The sequence below is a fragment of the Panthera onca genome, chromosome B3, assembly GCF_046562875.1.
Source record: "Panthera onca isolate mPanOnc1 chromosome B3, mPanOnc1 haplotype 2, whole genome shotgun sequence".
Lineage (NCBI taxonomy): Eukaryota > Metazoa > Chordata > Mammalia > Carnivora > Felidae > Panthera > Panthera onca.
This window is the reverse complement of record NC_138344.1, coordinates 69,351,917-69,370,144: the sequence shown is the minus strand read 5'-3', so window position 1 is coordinate 69,370,144 and position 18,228 is coordinate 69,351,917. Positions and strand designations below refer to the sequence as shown.

General features: G+C 35.6%; 1 protein-coding gene across 3 annotated transcripts in view; it reads left to right on the top strand.

The window, feature by feature from the left end:
- KATNBL1 (katanin regulatory subunit B1 like 1) overlaps positions 1–11,492 on the top strand; it is a 56,746-nt gene extending 45,254 nt beyond the window's left edge. For all 3 annotated transcript variants that reach the window (XM_078448441.2, XM_060619035.3, XM_060619034.3), the window contains 8 exons: positions 416–456; positions 1,907–2,186; positions 5,674–5,792; positions 7,155–7,205; positions 7,295–7,384; positions 7,750–7,839; positions 8,647–8,740; positions 10,498–11,492. In XM_078448441.2, coding sequence (XP_078304567.1) covers positions 416–456; positions 1,907–2,186; positions 5,674–5,792; positions 7,155–7,205; positions 7,295–7,384; positions 7,750–7,839; positions 8,647–8,740; positions 10,498–10,530 — 798 coding nt within the window. In that variant the 3' untranslated portion in view covers positions 10,531–11,492. The remainder of the gene's footprint in view (positions 1–415; positions 457–1,906; positions 2,187–5,673; positions 5,793–7,154; positions 7,206–7,294; positions 7,385–7,749; positions 7,840–8,646; positions 8,741–10,497) is intronic.
- The last annotated feature ends 6,736 nt before the right edge of the window (positions 11,493–18,228 follow it).

Genomic DNA, 18,228 nt, shown 5'->3' with positions numbered 1-18,228 from the left:
AAATTGTTTATATTCCAAAAGCTGTAAAAACTTTATGGACAGTATGCTATTTTTGATAAGATATCATTTAAATATGGTAGTTTAATTTTAAAGAGGAATCCCAGAGGTGCTTTTGGTTCACCACTGCAAGGCTCATTCATGCTGATAGAATTTCTTTTAAATGATATTAAAAGTCAGTGTACTTTAAGTACCATGCAAATATATGACTAGTGACCTAGAAAATAGGGAGATGAGTATGTTGCTTTGTCAAATATACCTACATAGAGTATTGTAACTAAAGATTGAGACTACAACTTTAATCTGGAAAATTTAACTATTAGATTTCAGATTTGTTGATATCAATCACAAAGTTTACATAGCTTCACAAAAGAACTTTAATATGCTGTTAATAACTATATCTACTTTTATTTTTCAGGTTAAGAAATCTCCAAAACAGTTGGCTGCTTACATAAATAGGTAAGAGCTTCTTTAAAGTTTGTGGGAAACAGAAATGTTGAAAGCTGGGTAATAGTGAAAATAGGGAAAACATTAATTATTCTCTAATATTGTTATAAGTAACTATTGTCAAACAGCTCCTTTGTGCCAGTCACTGTGCAAAACACATCAGTAATATCTCTAATCCTTACAGCAATCCTACTAGAGAGGTATCATTGCCCCTAACAGTTGATGAGAAAAACTAAAGATTTGTGATTAGTTCAGGGTCATATAGCAGAAAGTAGTGAAAATGGCATTCCTTCTCTAAAGGCACTTTCTACTAAACTACTGGTTCTCAAAATGTGATCCGATAACAGTGGGGTTCCCTGAAGCCCTTTGAGGGAATTTGTGAAGTCAAAACTATATTCATAACAATAACATTAATTCATCGTTTTCATTTTTACACTCTTACCAGTGTACAGTGGTTTTCATATTTGATACCACTGGAGACTGAATGCAGAGTCGGATATGAGAATCCAGCTGTCTTCTGTTAGTCCAGATATTAACGATTTTGAGCAAATAGAAAGAACAGTGCCATTCTTCTTACTATATTTTGTTTTGTTTTGGAAAAGATAGGATTTTTCTTTTGCAAAATACTCTGTGTTAACATGTGACAAGCTTATTATTTCTTAAATGAATCAATAAGTATTCTCAATTTTAAAGTCTGATACAGTAAATATCAGTAGATATTGGCCACATAAAAACATTCTTTTGAAACTTCAATAATTTTAAGAGTTGGAAGGCATCCCAAGGCCAAAACGTTTGAGAATCACCATGCAAAACTGTGAGATTTGCTGTATTGTGTTTCATCTTATTTAAACAAATTAAATATACTTAAGTCTAATCAGAGTATTCTTTTGTATAATACATTAAAATATATTTCAGATTTGCACAATTCAAACTAATATTTCATTTTATTATTTTTCTTTGTAATATTCCATTAAAAAAAACCTTTTTTTTTAATGTTATTTATTTTTGAGAGAGAGAGAGGACAGAGCGTGAGTCAGGGAGGGGCAGAGAGAGAGGGGACACAGAATCCAAAGCAGGCTCCAGGCTCTGACCTGTCAGCACAGAGCCCCACAGAGGGCTCGAACTTAAGAACCACGAGACCTGAGCCAAAGTCGGACGCTTAACCAACTGAGCCACCCAGGCACCCCTGTAATATTTCATTTTAAAAGCATCTAGTTATTATGCCTTTTCAGTTTCATTTGGTATAAAGTATTATTTTTTTCATCGCTTTCTAGATGGTTTGTAATTTCCTTTTTATTTTCCTCGTCAATCTAAGAGTTAAGATTTTTTTTTAATTCTATTTTCTTCTAATTTCAGTGGATTGTAATCACAAAATGTGGCCTATTGAATCTTTCTGCTTAAAAAGTTGTAAAGGTTTTCATGTGGTTCTTTTTCATTTTAAAAAAATCAATTCTTTTTACAGAACAGTTGGACAAGCTGTGAAAAGCCCAGATAAACTACGTAAAGTGATCTATCGCAGAAAGAAAGCGCATCATCCTTTTCCAAATCCTTGTTATAGAAAAAAACAGTCCCCTAGAAGTGGGGGCTGTGACATGGCAAATAAAGAAAACGAACTGGCTTGTGCAGGTCACCTGCCTGAAAAATTACGCCATGATAGTCGAACATATTTGCTTAACTCCAGTGATTCTGGTTCTTCACAGACAGAAAGCCCATCATCAAAATATAGTGGATTTTTTTCTGAGGTAAGTCATTTATATGAGGCTAACTTTATCCTATTATACTATTGGCTTTTTCCTTTGTCATATTCTGCTAGCAGAGTAATTCACTGCGCATTGAATTTGGACTTGAGTAATTGTAACTCCCTGAGCCAGTTTTCTAGATTAATCAAATATGAATCAGTAGTTATTCCATTTCATTAAGTCATGATATCTGAGATAGAATGAAATGATTGACAAGCTTCAATAAATATTCAAAATGGCAAGTTGACCAGTAGAGATTTAAAGGAAAGGAAAAGAAGAAATCTTGCCTCAACAGTGGACCACCAAAGTCAGTTATCCAGGAACATTTTGTTTGACTCTCAAAATTACCATTGGAAGCTTCATTCAGGCAAACCCCCTGAGATTTGCTGCTTTTCTAGCTCAGGTAAAGTTAGTTGTTTGAACAGGTTCAAGGGAATATTGGGTGATAGAAATACTCTAAAATTGGATTGTGATGATGATTGTATAATTTTATAAATTTATTACAAATTGTATTGTATTACATATTTTCAGTACTTGAGTTTTATGAAAAACCACCTCAAAAACAAAAACAAAGCAGCTTTCTTTTAAAAATCATCATTTGCGGGGCACCTGGGTGGCTCAGTTGGTTAAGTGCCTGACTTTGCTTAGGGCATGGTCTCATGGTTCGTGGGTTAATGCCCCACGTTGGGCTCTGTGCTGACAGCTCAGAGCCTGGAGCCTGCTTTGGATTCTGTGTCTCCCTCTCTCTCTGCCCCTCCCCCACTCACGCTCTGTCTCTGTCTTCAAAAATAAATAAACACTGAAAAAAATAAAATAAAAAATAAAAATGATCATTTGAGGCGCACCTAGGTGGCTCAATCAGTTGAGCATTCGATTCTTGGTTTCTGCTCAGGTCATAATCTTACGGTTTGTGAGCTTGAGCCCTGCATCAGGCTCCACAATGACAGTGCAGAGCCTGCTTGGGATTCTCTCTCTCCCCCTCTCTTTCTGTCTGTCCCCTGCTGGTGTGCTTGCTGTCTCTCTCTCAAAATAGGCTTAACAAAAAAAAAAAGGAAATTTCACAAATAAGTTCTTAAAAAATAGTCATTTGAAGGAATAGTTTGATAAAATTTATAAACATGAGTTTATAATTATTATCGCATGTGTATTGTATATGTTGTAGAAAATAAACTCAAAGGAAAAACTTATTCATAATCTCAACATTTGGAAATAATCACGTTAAATTTTTGATGTATCTTTTTCTCTTCATGTTATACATGTTGCTTGATTACTTGATTTTTAAGTTTAATAAATTTGGATTTTTTTCCATGTAATTAAATAATGGTTCTCCAATTTTTTGATGGATACGTAACATTAACTTCTTTTACTATGATTTGGTACACTTAGTATTGTTCTATCTGGCATGACAACTTGAAAAACATTTTCTGTGGCATACAAGCAGAAAATCTTTTTAGATTAAAATGATCTTAAGCGTGTAGGTAAATGAAAATGAACATTGCATTTAGGATAATAAATACAGGTAAATAAGAAGAGGGATGCCTAGGTGGCTCAGTCGGTTGATTTCAGCTTGGGTCATGATCCCACGGTTGTGGGATCAAGCCCTGCATCAGGGTCTGTGCTGAGCATGGAGCCTGTTTCTCTCTCTCCCCCTCTCCCCCTCTCCCCCTCTCCCCCTCTCCCCCTCTCCCCCTCCCCCTCTCCCCCTCTCCCCCTCCCCCTCTCCCCCTCTCCCCCTCCCCCTCTCCCTCTCCCCCTCTCTCCCTCTCCCTCTCTCCCTCTCCCTCTCTCCCTCTCCCTCTCTCCCTCTCCCTCTCTCCCTCTCCCTCTCCCTCTCTCCCTCTCCCTCTCTCCCTCTCTCCCTCTCCCTCCCCCTCCCCCCCTCCCCCTCCCCCTCTCCCCCTCTCCCCCTCTCCCTCTCCCTCTCCCTCTCCCTCTCCCTCTCCCTCTCCCTCTCCCTATCTCTCTCTCTCCCTCCCTTTCCCTCTCTCTCCCCCTTTCCCTCTCTCTCCCCCTTTCCCTCTCTCTCCCCCTTTCCCTCTCTCTCCCTCCCTCTCCCTCTCTCTCCTTCTCTCTCCCTCTCCTCTGCTCACACACACATGCTCTTTCTCAAGTAGAAAATAATGATAAGATAAAAGAAAGATGGAAAATTAAACATTGTTAAGTAAAACCATACAGTGGAATATTATTTGACCATTATAAAGGAGTGAAGTACCAATATATATACTACACTATATATAAACCTTGAAAACATTATACTGTGTGAAAGAAGCCATATCAAAAAGGCTAACTGTTGTATAATTCAATTTATATGAACTGTCTAGGTAAAGTCATGGAGTCAGAAAGTTGATTAATGGTTGTCAGGGGCTGGCAAGAAGGAAGAATGGAGTCCAGGGTTTCTTCTAGACATGATGAAAATGTTGATTAAAACTGATCATGATAGGGGCGCCTGGGTGGCTCAGTCGGTTGAGCGTCCAACTTCGGCTCAGGGCATGATCTCATGGTCCGTGAGTTCGAGTCCCGCGTCGGGCTCTATGCTGACAGCTCAGAGCCTGGAGCTGCTTCGGATTCTGTGTCTCCCTCTCTCTGACCCTCCCCTGTTCACACTCTGTCTCTCAATAATAAATAAACGTTTAAAAAAATTAAAAAAAAAAAACTGATCGTGATAACAGTTGCACAACTCCATGCATGTACTAAAATCTACTGAATTGTACATTTTAAGTGGTTAAGTTTTATGGTATGTGAATTATATCTTAATCTGTTATTTTTTAAAAATGGATCTAGTTGTTCCAGTTCTAAAATTAATCTTACAGAAATATTTGTACAAGTGCATATAAGTGAAAAACAAGGTTTTCAAAAACACGATATTGTAATATTTTAATTTTGTATATCTAATTTGTCTCTGTCTAGAAAATGGTTTTTTAAAGATACATACCAGTCTGTTAACTGTGATTAACAGTTAACATTTCTAGAGAGTGATACTAGATTTTTTGTGGGCAGATAGAGATTATTCACTTTTTATTTGATACAGTCCTGTGCTATTTGAACTTTTTACAACAGGAATGTATTAATTTATTATATAAGAAAAAATGAATTTAAATATTGGTCATGACTGAATTTTTGTGGTTTCCTTCTCATGTTATTCAGTTGATAGTGACTAGCCTATACATATTCACTTTTTCCTTTAATCCACATTATAGATTAAATCCCAGGCTTATAGGTGAGCTAAATATAATTTATTTTATAAATTGGTGAGATTTAAAAAGAAAATGGTAGCAAATAAAAAGTATTGATAAAAAACGTACAGGTCCTAAATTTATTCAGATCATTTGTTTACTATGTTTAACTGTAACATTGCTTTGGCAGGGGGCTGTAAAAGGAGTCACCTCGGCATAATTTAAAACTATGTCTACCAGAATCATTTAATTGAAAAAAAATGGTTTCATGTCATGTTTCAATGAGCTTTTTAACAAATTAGATTACTGCCTTTCAGGTTTCTCAGGACCATGAAACAATGGCACAGGTTTTGTTCAGCAGGAATTTGAGATTGAATGTAGCTTTAACGTTCTGGAGAAAGAGAAGTATAAGTGAACTTGTAGCCTATTTGGTGAGGTAAGTGTGACCTTTTATGCTTTTGTTCAGTTAAAGCAATTTCCAGTGTTTTGTCTTGAAGTGCCTCTTTCTTATGTTATACTGGCTAAAATTTTAAACTTCTTATATTTAGCTTCACTAGTAACAATATAGTTTAAATTACATTTATCACCAATCTAAGAGTAAACAAAATACAGAAAACCATTGGTTTCATCATATTGAACAAAACTATTACCTTCTCTAAAATTTTTACAATATAAAACTAAGAGATACCAGTATGGGGAGAATAACCTTTTAAAAATCCCCTTTGAGCAGGGCACCTGGGTGGCTCAGTCAGTTAAGCGTCTGACTTCAGCTCAGGTCATGATCTCGCGGTTCATGAGTTCGAGCCCCGTGTCAGGCTCTGTGCTGTCAGCTCTGAGCCTGGAGCCTGCTTTCTGATTCCGTGTCTCCCTCTCTCTCTGCCCCTTCCCTGCTTGCACTCTGTCTCTGTCTCTCAAAAATAAATAAAAACTTCAAAAAATTAAAAAAAAAAAATCCCCTTTGAGCGAAAACTTTAATCATGGCCTTTTTCAGTGTATTCAAGTCTCTTCTCAAACAGTACCTTAATGAGGCCTTCCCTGACCAGCTTATTAAAAAACATTTCTTGGGGCGTCTGGATGGCTTAGTTGGTTGAGTGTCCGACTTCAGCTCAGGTCATGATCTCACAGCTCAAGGGTTCAAGCCCCTCATTGGACTCAGGGCTGACAGCTTGGAGCCTAGAGCCTGCTTTGGATTCTGTGTTTCCCTCTCTCTCTGCCCCTCCCCCGCTCTCGCTCTCTCTCTCTCAAAAATAAATAAACATTAAAAATATATACATTTCGGGGCGCCTGGGTGGCTCAGTCGGTTAAGCGGCCGACTTCGGCCCGGGTCATGATCTCGCGGTCCGTGAGTTCAAGCCCCGCGTCGGACTCTGTGCTGACAGCTCAGAGCCTGGAGCCTGTTTCAGATTCTGTGTCTCCTTCTCTCTGACCCTCCCCCATTCATGCTTTGTCTCTCTCTGTCTCAAAAATAAATAAACGCTAAAAAAAAAAAAAAAAAATATATATATATATATATATATACATTTCTTCACTCCCAATCTTTCTGGTTTTATTTTTTTTCCATAGCACTTACTACTATCAACATGCTGTATATATTTTACTTGTTTGTTTATTGTCTGTTTCTGCCCTCTCCCACATCCTACTCTGAAATACATGTCCTTTCTCTTTGTTTACTGCTGTATCCCCAGCACCTGGCTCATCAGAGAGACTCAGATCATTTGTTGAATGAGTAAATTTCTCAAAAGCAGTGTGAAGGGTATAAACAAGGAAATCTGTTCTCTAAGCAGTTTTGTACCCACAGGATAGAAGATCTTGGAGTTGTCGTGGATTGCCTTCCTGTGCTCACCAATAGGTAAAAATAATATTTTTCAGAAAAAAAGTAAGTTTAAATAGAAGGGCAGATGACCTGTTGATATTTTTACAACTTAGTATTTATTTTAGTTTACAGGAGGAAAAACAGTACATCTCACTTGGCTGCTGTGTAGATTTGTTGCCTCTAGTCAAGTCCTTACTTAAAAGCAAATTCGAAGAGTAAGTGCTAATCTCTCAATTCACTTTTCTCTTTCAACATCCTTGATTTTGTTTCTTGCGTGTATATAGTGATAGATTGAGCTACATGAGACATGAATGGTGTCTGTTTTCAGAGAGCTTTTAATCCAATTAGGAAAAGAACATGAGATGACTGAAGAATAATTACAAAAGCATCTATAAACAACTTACATAAAATACAGCTTTTGAAAGCAGCAAAATAAATTTTTTAAAGGGGAAAGTGTGTGTGTGTGTGTGTGTGTGTGTGTGTGTGTGTGTGTGTGTTTTGAAGTGGGAGGAGTGTATCTTTTTTGGTAAAAGCTTCTTGGGTGAAAGCACTTGAATTTTGTAACAAAATGTCATTTCAGATATATAATAGTTGGTTTAAACTGGCTTCAAGCAGTCATAAAAAGGTGGTGGTCAGAACTATCATCCAAAACAGAAATTATAAATGATGGGTGAGTATATCTTTAAAAATAAATTCTGGCTACTAAAAATTTTTTCAGAAAAGCGGTTTGATTAAGCTAGGTGATAATTCTATTCCATGATCACCATTAAATAATAATTTATTTTCTTCATTTTCAAAGAAATAATAAATTGGAATAGTGTTCACATGTGAAAATTACATATGGAAGTTGAATTCCAGAGCCTAGTAACCCCATGTATCTCCTTTTCTGGCAGAACCGTACATGTGATTTTAGGAGGAAAAAGCAAAGCAGTGATTTAACCCTCATATCTGTTATAATGAGTAAGGGAGGAAGAGAGAGAGGACTTTTGGTGGATTAAGTATTGAGGCACAGAGATGGAAGCATCCTGTAGCGTCTTTTGACTACCTAGACATTAACCTGAAAATTCAGTTGGATGATTATGTACTATAATTATCATAATTTGAATATTGCCTTGATGTAAAATTCTGTGGGTGTTCTACCAAATGAGCCAGATTATCATGAAGCTGCAAAAAAATATCCCCCCAACAGTTTGATTAAAGTCCATAATTTTCTCTTTAGGCTCTCAAAAATTTCCCACTTTATACCCAGGAAGAGGTTGTCCAAATGCTCCAAGTACCTAGTTTTATTTCCTGCTTTAACAAATAAGTAATCTTTTAATTTCCATAACTAACAAGTATCATTGTAAAGAGTTGCTTGGCTTCAAACGGTACAATTTTCTCTGATAAATACTTGAAATCTTAAAAACCTGTGTTCATTAAGTATATTTACTAAATACGTATTCTTATATTTGCATTTTCTCTCTTTTTTTCCTCATAGAAATATTCAGATTTTAAAGCAGCAATTAAGTGGATTATGGGAACAGGAAAATCATCTTACTTTGGTTCCAGGATATACTGGTAACATAGCCAAGGTAATCAACATTTAAGCTTATAAAGTTAAGTTTGGGGAGGCTGGGTGGCTCAGCCGGTTCAGCCTCCAACTCTTGATTTCAGCTCAGGTTATGATCTCACAGTTTGTGGGTTCAAGCCCCACATCAGGTTCTGCACTGGCAGTGCAGAACCTGCTTGGGATCCTCTCCCTTCCTCTCTGCCCCCTCCCCTGCTTGAGCTCTCCTCTGTCAAGATGGATAAACTTAAAAAAAAGTTAAGCTTAAAAATCTGTATTTAATCTTAATTAAACATTAGAAATGATGTACTAGTATTATGCATTCATAAATGATGTCTTTCAAATATCCAATACAATACTATTCAAATAAGGTCTAAAGTTAATTTCATATTTGTAAATGCTTAAGGTCATCTGGATATGAATATAACTTTGACAAGGGACACAGGAATTAGCCTTTCAGTGTGTTTCAGATACAGCTATGGAAATGATGCGCTAGAGGGAATTTAATGAACTAGTTCCAATTAGAGAAAAAGTTAAGAACCCAAGTTAGCAAGACATCTGAAAAGATAGTCACACACAGGAAGCAAGGGGTGAGGAATGTAATCATATGATTTCAGGCTTATTTTTTACTTGGTTTTTGCAAGTGTCCTGCTTTTGGGGAAGTAAATGTTCCCATCACAATTAATTTGACATTGTTATTTATTTGCTTGTCTCTTTTTTTTTTTTTTTTTTTTTTTATTTGCTTGTCTCTTAAAGGGAAAGATATGTTGCTAGTTTGGATTTTAACATTTAAACTCCAGAAACCATTAGTAATTAAAATATAAGTGCAAAAAAGAAGTCACTGTTAAGAAATATTTGCACCTTTTACTGGGCATAGTGCTATCATAAATGGGCATTAGTCAAAAATATACAAGCATTCTTTAGTTAAAAAAAAATACAGTATTCTAAATAAGAGGAATTATGTTGTGGATTTACCTGTAAAATTCTCCTTGGATACCCTCAGAAAAGAAGCAAAATGATGTATCAAACAAGTGTGTTACCACTGTGTATAATTTTACTCTGTAGAATTCTTAATGATGAAAATCTCATAAAAATCAGTTTTCCAGTTTTTGGTTGTTTTAGTTTGTTGTTCTTTTGATAATGGAAAAATGAAGTAAAAGTTGATAGAAAATGGAGTAGTTACAGAACATACATCATATATCACCTTGTTCTGGAGGCACCTTGCATTCTTGGTAGTAGTACTGAAAAAATATTACCTCCTTAGAAATTTGCTTTCAATTAGAATTTTTTATAAAGAGAGAAGCTTTATTGTAAATATAACTTTACAATACTGTATTTATTATTGAAGACAATATTGAGTGATTGAAAGCTCTGTGAAGTTCCTTACCCTATGATAAAACCTCTTTTACAATATTAAGCTCTCCACTGTAATTTGTCAAGGGTGGGAATCAGAAAGGCTGTCATCACGCTGGCCTGTGGTTTATATTGTGCTGAAGGAATTGCTGGGAATGATTTAATGATCTTGCGTAGCTATAAAAGCAGAGTTGTTTGATCACAGGAACCAAACACTCAGCACTTAATAGACACTTACTGAGTATGTACTGTGTGCCAGGCCCTGTGCTAAGCAAATGCAGCTAAAAGTTGAATAAGACCCATTTTTTTACCCTCAAAAGATCACGAAAGGAAGCTTAAGCAAATCAAGTGACAAAAAAAAGAGAATTGGATGTGTTTATGTATATTTACTGTACCTGCTAATGGAATGTTTTGTTTTTTTTCCCTAAGGATGTAGATGCTTATTTATTGCAGTTGCATTGAGAGACTATCTACTAAAAAGAGCATTTGATTATTCAAAACGTCCCCAGACTAAGATTTCCAAAAAAAAAAAAAAAAAAAAAAAAAAAAAGTCTCCTTTGAGAACTGTGAACTGTGGAAGAAATCAAAACTTTTTTTTTTTTCCTTAAAAAGCCACACGTGAAACCACTAATGAAACCCTAACAATCTGCTTCACATTGAAGTGGAAAAATGTACAAAAGGAGCAGCTTCAACTTCAATGAGGTGAAAGTGCACTATGAAGATTGTTCCCCTTTGCTGCATTTGGGACTTATATGGTTATTTGGTAACATTGTTTAAGAACTACTGGGTCTTAATGCAATACTGCATAAGAATATAATTTATACTATGTCAGAAAGAAGACAGTACTTATCACTAGGAATCACAAAGACCAATCATCGTTACTTTTTTGAAGATTGTGTTTTATAAGAAAACACTTAAGTGTGTGCAGCTATTTTCTTATTTCGAAAAGACTTTGCAAGTTTAAAACGTCATAGAAAATAATCAGTACTAGAAATTTGTTGTCCACACTGAGATACTGTGTATACAAGATGCCTTAATTATTAATAAGCCAATGTGTATGATATGAATATCTGTTTAAAAAATTAACATCAAACATGCTCTGGCATGATAAAATCATGGAATTAAATCAGGGGTTTCCATTCATGTAGAACGTTGTTGCTAAAACTTACTCCATACCATTTTTAAAACTTGAGAATATTTTTAGTATCTCTGATTTTTCTTTGCCAGAATCATTGTGTCATGTATGTATGTGTTATTCCTATATAAAAGAAAAGGTGAATATGTATTTGTATGAATGCTTAACTAGAAATGTCCGTGGAGTTAGCTAATTTATATTCACTTTTTATTGTATATAGATTTCTAATATTTTCAGTTCTGTATCATTTAAGCTTTCTTCATTTGAGTAAATTCACTAAATATTTCTATTTTTTGCTTTTTTAAATTCTTTTATATGACTTCTAGTTCTTTTTCACTACTCATGTTTTAAAGAATTACATACAGTGCTTTAGAAATGTTTACAGTTAGTGCTGACCTTGTGTTTTAAATTCCAACACTTTACATTACTACCTCCTCCAATGGTTGGTATGAAATGCCAGCAGACTGTGTGAGGTCTTTTTTTTCTTTTTTTAAGTATATATCTACCATTTTTAGTGTCCATGAACCCACTTCTGGAATGTCTTAACAGCTATATATCGCATCTTGAAAGTGATTGGGGTTTAAATACCACTATTGGTGGTTCATGCATCATCTCATCTTTATAAGCCTGAGAGGCATCTGAGCAGATTTTTAGTAATCGAATTTCTCTGCAGTAATCTTTCAAGCACTTGAATGTAAATCTTTAGCATTTATCCAGTTAGCCACTACTGATGTAAATGCCAAACAAATAACTTTTTTGCTTTAAAAATGTTATGTTTTACTGAATTCTCTATTTTTTGTGTAGCTGTATTTCATATAGCTATGCATTCCTCACAGTGAACATCCATTTTTGGTTATTTTCTTAAGTCTTTAGAATAATTTAAGATTACTGCATTTCTGTGATTTGAGAGCTGAGTTATTTAAGCATATTGTTTTTCAGGAGGTGGGAATTTGAATCGTAAACCTGCGTCATCTCTGTAAAACCTTAAGATGATGAAATATAACCTTTCTTTGTTCCTATTCCTTTAGTTACCACTGTCTTATCTAACAGTTTGAACCAGTTAACTCAGTTGGAGCGTGGTGCTAAGGAGGCTAAAGACAGGAGTTCAGTCCTTTCATAGGTTCACTAACTTGGCACACTTACACAGATTCGTGGCTACATATTGCAACTTCCTTAGGTATATGTCTTTCAAATTCAGCTTTTAGTCACAAGGAAGATGGGGTGTATAGCTTAGCATCAACCTTTCACCTCAAATGGAAAGACAACTCAAATAATTGGTATATGTGATAGTATACACTTCTAATATTTAAAATAAACAATATTAATCATGTAATATTAATACTGTAATTATGTCACTGTAATTTTCTGTGGGTAGGATCGTTTTCTAAACACTATCTTGTAAAAATCAAATTTTAACAAATTAAAACAGAGAGTAGGTAATATCCTGTTAACAGTGAGTTCTTGTGTCTAAGTTTGGGTTTGTTAAAGGAGAATAGAGAACACTTCATTTTATGTACTCGGAGCTATATAAGGCAACAGAGTCTTTAGCTCACAAATATTCAGTAGCACACACCCCTAATTTCTGTTCTTGGCCTTTGCAGTTTTTGTTAGTACCTACCCTTCTCAGTTACTGAGTTATGATTAGTATTATTTTTACTACAGTTTTTAGATTTTTGGGTAAAAGATGTTAAATAAGTAAATATTGTTGAACACTTTGGTTGCTGTTAAGTTTTTCTCATGCTATTTAATCAGAACAGTGTTGATCTCCAGAAAGAGCCAAAGAAAGTGTTTACAAAGTATTTTGGCTGTTGTATTGACCTAGATTAGGACAATTGGTGTCTGTCATTGCTCATTTGTTATTGTGCTGCTAAGAATTATACAGAACCGAGGGACTACCCAAGGTCTCTATGCCTTTTTACCTCTTCTACCTTCTTAGGTGTTCTGTACTTGATGTTGCTAACTTTGCAGGTCTAAGGACAGGAAGTGTATTTAGGTGATAGAGGGTTATAATCAAATAATTTGCTTCCACTAGGGATAAAGTGAATGGATTTTGTAATGAATGGTCATGATCAGAATAAGGGTTAAAAGTTAGGAAGCAAGCTTAATCAGATTTTTTTTTAATTAATCTTTTGGCAGTAATTTCAAAAGTAATTGACACAGATTATTTACTTGAATCCTGAGATGTGAGGATTTGAACATAAATACTGTATCCACTTTGGGGAATCAATAATATTAGCACTAAACCCTCAGGGCTACTGAGGAATTAATGCCTTTAAACATTCTTGCTACTTACTATGTCCTAATCTTAAAAATGGTCATGTGGATTCAGAGCTACCTTTCTGTCCTTGAAATAGTAATTTTCTCAAACTTAGAACATTTCTTTTTTTGGCAAGTTGTTAATTTAACTAACATTAATGGAAAACTAATTTGAGTAATGATTATTAGCTATTAAATGCTGATAATAGGAATCATATTTAAATATTTAGTTTCTTAAATAAGTTAAAGAGTTTGACAAAGCAAAATTTAAGTTAATATTTTAGCCATCATTCCCAGTTATCTTCCTGTTTAAGAACAAGATGGTAATGTCAGTTGCCTTTGTTGATTTAAAGAAAGAAAAAAAAAATCACAAGCAGCTGACTTGATTGATACATTTGGATGCATTACTTATCTTTCAGTACGTTTACTTTCTTGTTACTTCAAATGGAAATAGTATTGCTGGACATTTGTTGGCAGGTATTTACTCTTATTCTTCCTCCCTTAATTTCTAAGTCTGACTATGAAAACTGTCATAAAATTTGTGACCAGCTATTCCCACTCATTTCTTATCCTGTAACAAGAATATAGAATAAAAAGTTCATCCCTGAACACTGTATTTCTAATTTGTAAGATAGCTTGATTGATTCAGTAACAGCACCAAGTATAACAATAAAAACAAACGCTGCATATTATATGCGCAGTATCATGAGTATATTTTCCAGTGCTGTACTTAAAATTATATTTAAAAATTTTTTTAATGTTTATTTATTTTTGAGAGAGAGACAGAACGTGAACAGGAGAGGGGCAGAGAGAGAGGGAGACACAGATTCCAAAGCAGGCCTCCAGGCTCTGAGCTTCAGCACAGAGCCTGATGTGGGGCTCAAACTCACAAGCTGTGAGTTCACGACCTGAGCCGAAGTCAGATGCTTAACCAACTGAGCCACCCAGGCAGTCCTTAAAATAATATTTAAAATATTGTAGTCATGGGGCACCTGGGTGTCTCAGTCAATTAAATGTCCAACTTCAGGTTATAATGTTGCAGTCTGTGAGTTCAAGCCCTGTGTGGGACTCTGTGTAGACAGCTCAGAGCCTGGAGCCTGATTCGGATTCTGTGTCTCCCTCTCTCTCCTTCCTCTTCCCTCCCTCCCTCCCTTTCTCTTTCTCTCTCAAAAGTAAATAAATGTTAAAATATATATAAATTATACTCATATTGTTCTCTGGGTCAGAGCATTGACCTAACAGCATCTGCTAAAATCAAACTTCAGTAAAAATTAAGTACAACAAACGAAATGCAGTATATACCACAGTATTTTCTCTAATAGACTGTAATTAATTGTAAAACACAATTACTGTGTACCAATAGTTGTATGAAAGGGCAGCCCCAGACTGCCAGTATTTTTTGTAGCAAAGCTTGTTATATATTATTTCTTTGATAAACAGAATTACTGTTACCTAAACTGCAAAGTTTTCAAATGATAGATGCCAGCAGTCTAGATGAGGATCCAGCCCCAAGTACACTTGAACTAGTATTGATTTTTACTTATCCTTTACAATATTCTGTATTTTCATTCAGATTTAAACCAGAATTTTTTTTTTTTTAATGTTCTGAACCTGGCCAAGACTTTTGTCACTACAAATTTATACCAAGTCTGAGAGTAGTTATCAAAATATTTTCTAGGATAAGAAAGAGTTGTCAGTGGGACTCCTGGAATACACTGAATTGCCAGAATTACTTGCTTCTAGAATTAACTGTGTTGTATTTATCAACCAAACCTGCAGCATGGAGCCTGGATCAGAATTAGACCTTACCTTCCAGAAGTCAGGAGGAGAGTTGGCATTCATTTACTTTTCTGCTTTGATTTTAAAAGAGCAAGAGAAAAAAAAAAAAAAAGAGCAAGAGAAAAGAAAAAATTTCATTAGCCCTTTGTATAAAATTAGTTAAACTAGGTGAATGAGGACCTAACTCCCCTCTCAATTGCCCTGAAGTACACTCATCAGTTCCTTTGTATATAATTGTATCTTAGGCTCAACAGCAAGAGAAGTGAAGGTTGATATTTTTCCTTTAGGCAAATTCTGAAGCTTACAAAAAGGCTTAGAAGAGGCCTGTCTTTCCCTGTAGCCATCCAGATTCCTTTTCCTCTACTTAGATAAGAAATCAGTAAAGGGTACAACCAACTCACTTTTCAGTTTCTTCTTTTGAAGGCTCCTCTGCCTGTCCTTTAGGCATTGGTTGGTGTTCAAGGTTTTGTTTTAAGGTCTCTTCTCACTCTACCAGTTCCCTGAAAAACATTTTTATTGCCATGGCTTCCTTTACTATCTACATTAAGTATTCTCACTGTAGGGGTAGAAGGGAGACAATTTTTTGGTCAAATGGACATGTTTTTTTTTAAGGTTGTGAAAACACTGAACTGTGTATTTATTATTCTGAAATACATATCTTGCCCTAATCTCTCAGCTCATAAATTATATATGCAGCTGCCTACTGGGAACATCCGTTGGGACATCTTTTAAGCATATTAAATTCAGTATATCCAGAATTGACCTCATTCTCTACTTCCACTCCCCTCCCTTCTCCCTACTCATCCTCAACTCCTCTCCAGGGACACAAGTTATTCTACTTGGGTCCTGGGTTTCCATTCTCATTGAATAGCCCTAATATCAACAATTCTCAAGCCACAGAACTCCGAATCATCTGCAGATCACTCCTTAAATCCTGTTGGTGCAACCCCCTCAATTTCATTTTTCTCTCGCTCTCCACCTCTCCTGCCATTATCTTAGTCTGTATTATTCCAACAGCCTCCTGACTGGTCTCTTGCATTGGTACCATATGTCTATATGCTATCCTCCACACACTCTGCCCCAGAATAGTCTATAAAGCACAAATTTTATACCTTAAAGGCCTCTTAGTCCAAATGGTATGATTTACAATCTGTTGACCACACCTCCAGGTAGAATGAACTTGTTTGAGTTTCTGGGAAAACTGTAAATGCTAAAAACGTTTTTTGCAAATGCATGGTTTGCCTGAACATTCTTCCCCAAATTCACCCATTTCTCATTTCTTAACCTTCAGGTCTCAGCTGAAACAGTTTAAACACCTCTTAAAACTGTTAAAGGTATCTGCTACACACTCATCTTAACCCTCTTCTCCTAACACTACTAATGTATCAGTGTTTTCTGATTGCTAAGTCTTCCCAGCTATATTGATAACTTAATGAGGCCAGAGACTGTGTTCTCTGTCGCCTCTCCAGTACCGAACATAAAGCCTGGCAAGCAGTAGGCATTAATTCTTATGAATAAATGCAAGGATGTGGCACCTTTGGGCATACATTGTATGAGGGAGTAATTGAATAATCCAAAGCTATTTGTGGTAGCAGCTAAACATAATTTTAGAAGAAAAATACCCAGTTTTCTTCTCTCACTTTTTGTTTTAGGAAATTGCTTTATATATGTTCATGCTACAATAGAATAAAACCTTAGCTAAAATGTGTTTGATTCCTAAAGGTTGTAACATTTGTTTTTCTATTGTATGGTTTCTGCATTTTCACACAAGATCCATGGAAGAGAAGGCCATCTATGGGGTGCCTGTGGGACCATCTATGGGGGGCTCGATCGGTTCTCTTGATTTTTTGCCTCAGGTCATGATCTCACAGTTCATGGGTCAGGCCCCCTGGCCGGCTCTGTGCTGACAACATGGAACCCGCTTGGCATTGTCTCCCCATCTCTCTGCCACTCGTCCCTTTCATGCACGCTCTCTCTGTCTCTCAAATAAATTTAATGTTTAAAAGGGAGAGGACCATCTATAAAGTGCATAGTGAAGGTATTTTCGTGTAATGTGTAAAAACATACATTTTCTTGGAATTTAGGGCGTCTCTTTGGGGTTTTGTGTTTCTCTTCAGCTTTTATCTTAAAATAATTGAGAATCATGTGAGGTACAGTATTTTTCTCCTATAAGTTTCTTTTTTAAATTACAAAAGAAGTTCATACTTATTTTTAAAAATATCCATATCCATAATGTCATCCACATAGAAGAACCAATGTATCTGTCCTTCCATATTCTGTGTGCATGTATATTTTTAGTGCACATATTTAAACATTATATACTGATATTTGGCATCTTGTTTTCTACTTTCCATACACTGAAAAAGCTTGAAGGTAACTGAAAAACTTTTTTGCCTGTTTAAGCTATATGTTCTGAGCAGTTAATTTCTGTAGAGAAATTGGAAGTAGTCAAAGAATTTTGAGAATTACTTTTGAAGCATTCTTAGTATAGGATTCTGTTTTCTTTGACCATTGCTAATTATTACCTAATTTTTAAAACATTTAACATTTTAAAAATGCTAACATTTAAAAAATGCTAGCAAGAGGGCTTATAAGAAAAAACAATTTCTCTATTTTGAAAAGGAATAGGTGTGTTTAAATGATTTTAAGTAGGGGCGCCTGGGTGGCTCAGTCGGTTAAGCGTCCAACTTTGGCTCAGGTCATGATCTCACAGTTCATGAGTTCGAGCCCCGCGTTGGGCTCTGTGCTGACAGCTCAGAGCCTGGAGCCTGTTTCAGATTCTGTGTCTCCCTCTCTCTCTTCCCCTCCCCTGTTCATGCTCTGTCTCTCTCTGTCTCAAAAATAAATAAACATTTAAAAAAGTAAATAAATAAATGATTTTAAGTAATTAGGAACAAAATTTCAACTTCCGTTGTAGTGTATTTCTTCTAGCCATCAAACAATTTTCTAAATGAGGTCACCCTTTATTTCTGGAACTGATAATGTTAATA